The sequence below is a fragment of the Lipotes vexillifer genome, unplaced genomic scaffold (assembly GCF_000442215.2).
Source record: "Lipotes vexillifer unplaced genomic scaffold, Lipotes_vexillifer_v1.1 scaffold1783, whole genome shotgun sequence".
NCBI lineage: Eukaryota > Metazoa > Chordata > Mammalia > Artiodactyla > Lipotidae > Lipotes > Lipotes vexillifer.
This window is the reverse complement of record NW_006777435.1, coordinates 1,451,281-1,459,704: the sequence shown is the minus strand read 5'-3', so window position 1 is coordinate 1,459,704 and position 8,424 is coordinate 1,451,281. Positions and strand designations below refer to the sequence as shown.

The window sequence follows — 8,424 nt, the reverse complement described above, 5'->3', positions numbered from 1 at the left end:
ACACACACACACACACACACACACACACACACACACACACACACACACACACACACACACACACACACATAGAACTAGTGCAGATGCAGTGCCGAGGTAAGGGATGCAGGCAGGGGTACAGGGCCTGGGGCTGTGTGCCTGCCAGGACACCACCATCACCCTGGAGGGCGTTCCAGGGCCAGGCAGGCAGGGGGCGTGTCGTGGACTCAGGTCTGCACGCCTGGGCCATGGCTCTAAGGTTCTCAGGCTCCCTGGGGAGGGGGGACCCTGCTCACCTAGAGCAGCTACCCCTCCCTCTGTGTGTGTCCTGCACTTGCACAGCAGCATTCCTGGGACTGTGGGTCATGCCCAAACCACCAGTCTCCTCCACCTGCAGACAGCAACAGGGCACCTCTGTGTCACCTGGTGACTCGGTGCAGCTCACCTGGCCACGTCTTCAAGGGAGGGGCCGTGTCTACTCTGCTCCCAGGCAGCAGCTAGTTCTGGAGCAGGTGACCCAACTTGGACACAGCCCCACCTGGGGCTCTTCCCGCTGCTCCCTCAGCCCAAGACTCAGCCTCCCATGGTGCCCATTTGTGATTCTCACCGAGGGACATGGACCCAGTGGGATCAGGGGTACAGAGTCCCCAGAACAAATGTAGGTCCTCCTGCCCTCCACTCTGAGGGCCAGCGAGGGGGACAGACATCCCAGAGTGTGTCACAGGTGACCTGTCCACATCACGAGTGGGGAATGCAGGGAAGGAGGGGCCCGTGTGTGCGAAGATGCTCCCGTGATTGCGCCTGAGAGCACTGCACCGTACTCCTCACAGGCTCAAACTCTCCAAGGTGGTTGTGGTCGGCGACCTCTACGTGGGCAAGACCAGCCTCATCCACAGGTGCGCCACCGGCCCGGGAGGCTCCATCACATGTCATAGTGGAGACCATGTGGCTGCTGGGAGGGGGTGCAAGAAATCTGGGAGATGGTGGGTCCGCGGGGAGTGCGGCGTCCTAGGAGCCTGGCGTTGATCACACCATCCCCGGGGCCACAGGCTCCCCTGCCTGCCCTCCCTGCCGGCAGACGCGGTACTTTTCACTGCCTTGACCCACTTGTTGGTCTCCTGCTGCCGCAGCCTCTCTCCACACGGAGTTCCCGCTGGCAGCTCCGTCGCCCGTGGCCTGTCTCTGTGGCCCGTCTCCATGGCCGTCACCGCCTGGTCTTCCCTGAGGGCAGGCTCTGATGGCTTCCTCGGCCCCCACAGGTTCTGCAAGAATGTTTTTGACCGTGACTACAAGGCCACCATCGGGGTGGACTTTGAGATGGAGCGCTTTGAGGTCGCCGGGATCCCCTTCAGCCTCCAGATGTAAGTCACCGTGCCTCGCTTGTTTCCCATCATATGGTTGTGGAGGGCTTCGCGGAGACGCCGGGGAGACCCCGGGGAAGGCCTCGGCGAGCGGGCAGGAAGCCCCGGGCGGTTTTGTGAAGCTGGGCTCTCTGCTGCCCCAGTCCCCGCAGCCTGATGTGCCCGCCCCCGCCCCCAGCCTCCCCTGGTGCTCCCCGTGGGCCCTCTGTGATCCCATTTGCCAGGCCAGCAGCACGGCCTCCAGCAAGTCACTTCAGCCCTCCAGGCTCTGTTCCCACTTGGAAAATGGGGCCAAAACCGTTCCCTGCGTTCTGGGCTCTAGCAGAGGCCACACAGTCCACAGGCCTTACTGGGGCCTGATGTTCCCCCGTCTCTCTCCCTCTGTCTGTGTGTCTGTCTCCTCCCTGCCAGACCTCACGCCTTGGCCTCTCAGGGACACACACACACACACACCCCCGGCTTAGGCCCCTCCCCTCTAGTTTCCCTCAGAATAGCCCAGGGTGTCCCCCCAGCCTCATGCTTTCCCACCAGAGCCCCTCTCCTCTGGCACCTGCTGGTCTCCAGCCTGGCCCTCTCCTGCGTGGCCGACCCTGCTGGCATTCCCTGGGCCTCTGTCTGGTCCCCTCCTCCCGCGCTCTCCCTGGTGCTCACCCCTGCTCCCTGGATTCACTCCTCGGGCCTCCATGCCCCGGGCTGGGCCTGGGATTGAGGTGATCACGGTGGAGCTCACCCCCTTGCAGACTTCAGCTCCTAATGTGTCGAGACAGTGCCCGCTCCTCTGAGACCAGTCCCAGTGCAGTCCTGGAGCAGATGGTACCACCAAACCTCGCCCAAGGGGGTGTGCAGGGTCAGACCAGAGCAGCAGAGGCTGTGAAGACGCAGGCCTGCAGGACCGAGGGGATGAGGAGGCAGGAGAGTGAAGCAGCAGGAGCTGCTGGGGGCAGCCTAGCTGGAGCTGCAGAGGGCAGTTGTAGCTAATTAGAGGGCCCAGGAGGAAGCAGGGGGCTCTCCCGGCTCCGCCTCTCCTTGTCCTACACAGAGGCCGTTGCCCGCCAATCAACTGGCCCCACTGCCAGGCCACCCTCCCAGCTCCCACCCAGAGTATTATTCAGAAGTGGAAATGTGAATGAATTAATGAAAGAGCCAAACAGTTCTGCATCATGCTGGATCGCTTGGAAGAATTTCAGATTATTGGTGTCTTGTTCATGGCTTGTCTACTTGTTAGTTTACTGAGAAAACTTAAATTTTGATGTGTTGATTTTTAAAAAGGGTGGATTTTCAGACTCAGCCCTGCATTTTGACCTGTAGCCTTGTTCTAAACCAGGGCAAGTAGATCTCAGCAGGTAACTTCCTCTATCTTTACTGTGCCCATGGCAGACATCATTAATCAATTGTTGCATTTTTTTTGCCATGGAGCCAGGGCTCAGCTCCTCCAGAGAGCCAGAGCTAACTGATCAGAGAAGCAAACCATGTCCTTGTCAGACAACGCACCCCACCCAGAGAACTGAGCATCCCCTCCACTGCCATGGGGAAGGTGGAGCCACACCCCAGTCACACATGAGCAAGTGGCAGAGCCCCAGTCCCATTCCCGGGGTCGCCTCTACAGGTGGACTTTAATATCTTGAGAGCAGCCACATCAGGGAGCACATTCTCTTTTTTATGGCGCAGTTGGAAGGGACTGAGCTACAGCTCCATTCATCTGGGCAGTGGAAATGCTAAGGCCATGCCCCTCCCCGATGAGCACAGTGCATCCAGAGAGGGGGTTCCCCATGGGCGCCCAAGAAAGGAATCATAAGGAGCTGGGGGTGGGTCTGGCTGGCTGGCAGCAGGCACTTTGTGACACCCATGCAGCTGGTGCTGGCACGTGGGTCTCCGGCCCAGGGCCCCACGAGCCTGATGGCTGTGGACACTGTGATCAATGGCTTAACCTGCCACCTCTCCGTTTCCCCTTTTCTCTCTCTCCCTCTCTCTCTCTCTGCCCCTCCCTCTTGGTCACGGCGCAGCTGGGACACAGCAGGACAGGAGAAGTTCAAGTGCATCGCGTCTGCCTACTACCGGGGTGCCCAGGGTGAGTAGCCAGGTGACGGCAACAGTGGGGCCTCAACCATGTGCAGCAGGGGCTCCCCGTGAACTCCCTGCTGGGCGCACAGTGAGATGCCCAGGTATCCCGTGCAGGCACCAAATCTGTCCTCTGAGAGCCACTGAGGAAACACGGGGCCGGTCCTCGTCTTCCAGCCGGGCCCAGGCCAGCCTCGGCAGCCACGCGCTTTAGGGACCCATGGTCGTGGGTGCTACCTGAAAGTCTCAGACCCAGTTTCAGCTCAGAAGGGTGCTCAGAGTGGGGAGTACTTGTGCAGAGACCCCAGAAAGAAGAGCAGAGTCAACTCAGGAGCAGGGGGGCGGGGCTCGGCTGGAGGGGAGGAGTGGAGGTGAGCCCCCAGGTGGGGGCCAGCGGGGCTCCTCGCCCACCACATCCTTGTTGAGGGCGCCCCAGCCCTGGGCAGGCCTCCCGGTCAGCAGGCAGTGGCAGCATAAGCCCCCTCCTCTGACCAGGAAGAAGAGAGAAAGGGTTTCAGTGAGAGGTAAGAGCAAAGCAGTCCGAGGCATCCAAACCGGACTCAGATGATGAGGTACAGTTAGGTCCACTCAGTACAGGTGTTGAAAGTCACATTTTCACTAAGGTTTGAAAAAAGCAAAAACAGGAATCCACGAGCACCTCAGCTGTGGATTGGAATAACAGCTCTGCCACATCTGCTGTAGCCTCTCTTCTCAGGGGGATGACACCCCCTGGGAATAAGGCGTGAGGCGCCTGGCACAGCCCTGCAGACAGCAGCCCGGCCACGGTCACCACCACCATCAGCTTCCTCCTTCACTTCTCAGCCCCTCTGCCAGGGCGGGGCACATGGGTGGGCCTCCTGCAGCCTTCAGCCGAGGTGCAGAGGGAGGCCCATGTCCAGCCCTGATCACACCCCTGGGGCCAGAAGAGAGCAGGCCAGGAATGCTCTCCACATGGGGCCACCCAGGGCACAGGGGATCAGACAGGGCAGTGATGAGAGGAGCTGGGGGGAGGGGGCTGCATCTCCCAATTTCCTGCCCACCCTGCTCCTCAGAAATTGTTCCCCTGAAGCTGGTTGTTGCTAATCGCCCGCACGACCATAGCTGCCAGTGGGGGAAAGTCTGCCCCACGTCAGGCCCTGGGCCAAGAGCTTTAAAACAGCTGCTCCAACTTAGTCTTCAGAGCTACCCTGAGAGCTAGAGGTAGCTGTGGTCCTCACCATGTCACAGACGAAGGCTGAGGCTCTCAGCGTTAAGGCCTCACCTGCACTCCCTCAGCCATAAGAGGCAGAGGGGAGATTTGAATGCAGGGGCTCACCTTGCCTCCCTGGAGCCCCCTGTGGCTGGGCCACTGGGTGTGGATCAGAGTGGGGGGCTGGGTCCCCAGGGTGGCCATGGGTGTCTCCCTCCCAGTGTCCGTCACCCCCATCAGTTCCTCGGGAGCCCCCTTGTCACACTGTGTTTGCCTCCCCCGTCACTGACCGGCTCCTGGCTCCCCCCTCCACCCCATGCAGTGATCATCACGGCCTTTGACCTCACTGACATGCAGACCCTGGAGCACACCAGGCAAGTCTGGGGCTCTGCAGCCCCCGTGGGACCCTTGGGCCCAGAAAGCTGCCTGGAGGGCTCCCTAAACCCGGGCCATGAGCTGGGCCCCTGACAGTGGGTACAGGTGACCAAGCTTGCTGGTCAGCACCCGCCACCCATGGGCCGATGACTGTTGGCTACCTTTTTATCCTTCAAGATCTGCAGCTACAGCAGAAGGCAGGGCCCGCTGGGCCTATGGCCAGTGCAGAATGGCGCACTCTGGCTTCAGTGCTCTGCTGTTGTCATCTTGAAAGCCTGACTAATTTGTGGCGAGGGGCCTGGCATATTCACCTCGCCTGGGCCCTGTCTCTGGGGACACAGCTGGGCACTTGCTGTCTCAGGCAGAGATCTGGGCAAGAGCCGGGGGGTTGGGAATTCCCTGGTAGCCTAATAGTTAGGACTCCATGCTTTCACTGCCATGGTGCAGGTTCGATCCCTGGTCAGGGAACTAAGATCCCGAAAGCCTCACAGCACGGCCAAAAAAAAAAAAAAAACATTTTTTAATTAAAAAAAAGAGCCAGGGTTCATCAGCTGACAGACCAGAGCCCCTTTACCTTGCTTTTGTTTGGGGTGTTCACAGCCGCAACTCCAGCCCTGTGAGGGAGGCCAGGCTGGTCACTCCAGTTGGTGACAGTGCAGGACTCACCCAGGGCGAGGGTAGAGCCGTGGCCGGGACGGGGCCTTCAGCTCCCCCTACAGCGCCCCTGCGTCCCCACCCACCCGAGGCCCCCGAGGCCAGCTCGGGTCAAGCTACCCTCCTTGCGACCCTCGGCCCTGGGAGGACCCGGGCTGCACCCCATCCCAGCTTCCTCAGCCCCTGGGGGGGTGGGTGCCGTCTCTGCCTGTCCCCCATGTTCCAGGCAGTGGCTGGAGGACGCACTGAGGGAGAATGAACCAGGCGCCTGCTTCCTGTTCCTCGTGGGGACCAAGAAGGACCTTCTGGTGAGCAGAGCGGGTCAGGGCCAGGGGCGGCCTCGGGAAACGCGGCCCCTTCAGCCTGGGCTTGCGGAGCAGAGGGTGACTTGTATGTGCCTACGTGGGAACTTGCAGGCGGGGGTCTGAAAGCAGGGGCACTCGGTTCCCAGTGCTCGGGGCTCGTCCTATCAGGGAGGGACGCTGGCGCTCAGACTCGCCTGGGGCCACCGGGCTCACCTGTGGGCAGGTGCCAAGGCCCGGGGAGCTGGGTCAGCAGGGCCGCTTCTCCCAGTCAGGGGCCGCGTGCGAGCAGGCGGAGGCAAAGGCCGTGCGCCTAGCCAACGAGATGCAGGCCGAGTACTGGTCCGTGTCGGCCAAGACCGGTGAGTGGGTGCAGGGCTGCCACCATGGTGATCGGGGGTGGGGGCCCTGCCCTGGATGGGAGGAGTGGCACACCTGTGTTCTCTAGTGAGACCCCCGCGGCCGCTGTGGGGCACATCCATCCCGTCCCTGTGAGGTCACGACCAGAGTCTCAGAGAGGCAGTGGTGGGGCCGGGGTTGGAATGCAGCCTCACCTGTAACCACACCATCCTCCTGCCCCTGACCTGGTACAGGTGGGAGGGGCCAGTGACCGGCTGTCCCTCCCTTCCCCAGGTGTCATCATAGAAGGCACTCAAACATCCCTCACGGCCCTCCAGCCCTCCCCCACACCCCACCCAGTCTGCCCCAGCCTCGCTGGGTCCCCGGCCCCTGAGCTGCCCTCGCCCACGGGCACTGCTTACCCCGGCCCCCAACGCCTCTGAGCCTCATCATCCTCATCTGGGAAGTGGGGTGTTGCTGTCAATCTCGTTTTATTTTTAATGGAAAATGTGTTTTAAATGATAAAAGCCATATGATTCACTGAGGAAAAATGAGAAAATGCAGAGAAGCAAGGAACAGATTTTGAAAACAGGTTGTTGGGGGGATGAAATGAAATAACTGCCTGGGGTACAGTAGGCCCCAAGGCTGTGGGGACTTGGGAATTACACCTGGGAGTCCTTACCCCGGGCGAGGGGCCACCGTGGACACCTGCCCAGGGGTTGGGTGAGGCAGCAGGAGTGCGAGTGGAAGTACCACCTGCAGCCCAACACAAAAAGGTGGCAGCCCCCATGTCCAGTTCCCTCTTCCCCTTCCTGACGGTGTCCCTGAGGCTGTGAGAACCCGCCCTCTTATAGGAGTAACAGCATGTTCCCTGAGAGCTCCCTATGGGCCAAGAAGGACTGCCCTGTGCGGTGGTATAGGTTGTTAACTGCACGAGGGCAGCATGCGTGTCGGGGGCTGGACCCGGCCCTGTGCCCAGATGGGTGGTCTTGTCCTCCTGGCGGACGAGGCACAAAGGCCCCAAATGGGGGCCAGTGGCTCTAATCCTCATGGCTGCCCACTGGAGAGGTGCTCAAAGGTTACAGGAAAGCAGGCCCACACTGCTCGGTGCCTGGCCCACGGGTGCTCAGTAGCAATTGATTGGAAGAGTAGATGCCGGGAAACCAAGGCTCAGAGATTTTCAGGAGCGGCCAGGGCAGGTGGCCAGGATGGGGAGCCCATCCCCTGCACAGTGTGGGGGCTGTCCTGGCTCCCGCACCGCTGGCTCCCCCACCCCCCAGTGCATCCATGGGCAGGGGCACAGGTGGTTGGGGTCATGGCTCTCCCGTGCCCACAGGGGAGAACGTGAAGGCGTTTTTCAGCCGCGTGGCCGCCCTGGCCTTCGAGCGCTCGGTGCTGCAGGACCTGGAGCGGAGGAGCAGTGCCCGGCCACAGGTCGGCGACGGGGACATCATCCGTACGTGCAGGTGATGGGCCGGGCTGGGGAGAGGCTTGCGGCCTGAAATCCGCGTCCACCACCCTCCGGCCCAAGACTCAACCATTCCCTTGGCTCGTCGCCCTCTGCTCTTGGCTCCTGGCTCCCTCTGACCTCCAGCCTGCAGCCTCCCTGCCCACCTGCCAGCTCAGACGCCCACCCCCATCAGCTGCAGGTGCCTGGTTGATGCCAGGTGACTTCTCCCCTCATTACAGGGATGGAGGGACATCCACCCGAGACCCAGGACAGCAAGAGGCCCTCCAGCCCGGGTTGCTGTTAGCTGAGCCTGTGTCAGAGGCCTCCACTGCCTGCATGCGTGTGGGCAGTGCCTCCCGTGACCTGGAGGGTGACATGGAACACCCACCGTCCTGAGCCCCAGGGCTCCGTCTCTTCTCTTTAGCGGGTCAGGAGCCAGGGAAGGCCCCCAGTGGCTGCCCAGGGCCCCATGCTGCCCAGCTGGTGGGGGTACTGAGGCTGTCATCTGGAAGGCCAGTTGCACTTACAGAGTCACTCGACAGCCCCCCGGCCCCGGGAGGCTCAGGACCACAGGCACGGACACGTGCCCCCAGGCCCACGGCGCTCGCCCTGGGCACAGTCAGCATCCCCTCGGGCCTCTTCCCCACTTTCCTGGGTCGGCCTCGGAATCTTCGTCATCTCAGTGGTCCAGGCGAGCGGCACTTGCTGAGGTCAAGG

The 8,424-nt window shown here is 61.6% G+C and overlaps 1 protein-coding gene across 1 annotated transcript in view; it reads left to right on the top strand.

The window, feature by feature from the left end:
- Positions 1–8,044, top strand: part of RAB36 (RAB36, member RAS oncogene family) — a 13,370-nt gene extending 5,326 nt beyond the window's left edge. Inside the window, exons 3-10 of the mRNA XM_007451045.1 lie at positions 810–875; positions 1,239–1,340; positions 3,344–3,408; positions 4,910–4,961; positions 5,843–5,924; positions 6,190–6,280; positions 7,594–7,713; positions 7,947–8,044. Coding sequence (XP_007451107.1) covers positions 810–875; positions 1,239–1,340; positions 3,344–3,408; positions 4,910–4,961; positions 5,843–5,924; positions 6,190–6,280; positions 7,594–7,713; positions 7,947–8,011 — 643 coding nt within the window. The 3' untranslated portion in view covers positions 8,012–8,044. The remainder of the gene's footprint in view (positions 1–809; positions 876–1,238; positions 1,341–3,343; positions 3,409–4,909; positions 4,962–5,842; positions 5,925–6,189; positions 6,281–7,593; positions 7,714–7,946) is intronic.
- Positions 8,045–8,424: the final 380 nt, after the last annotated feature.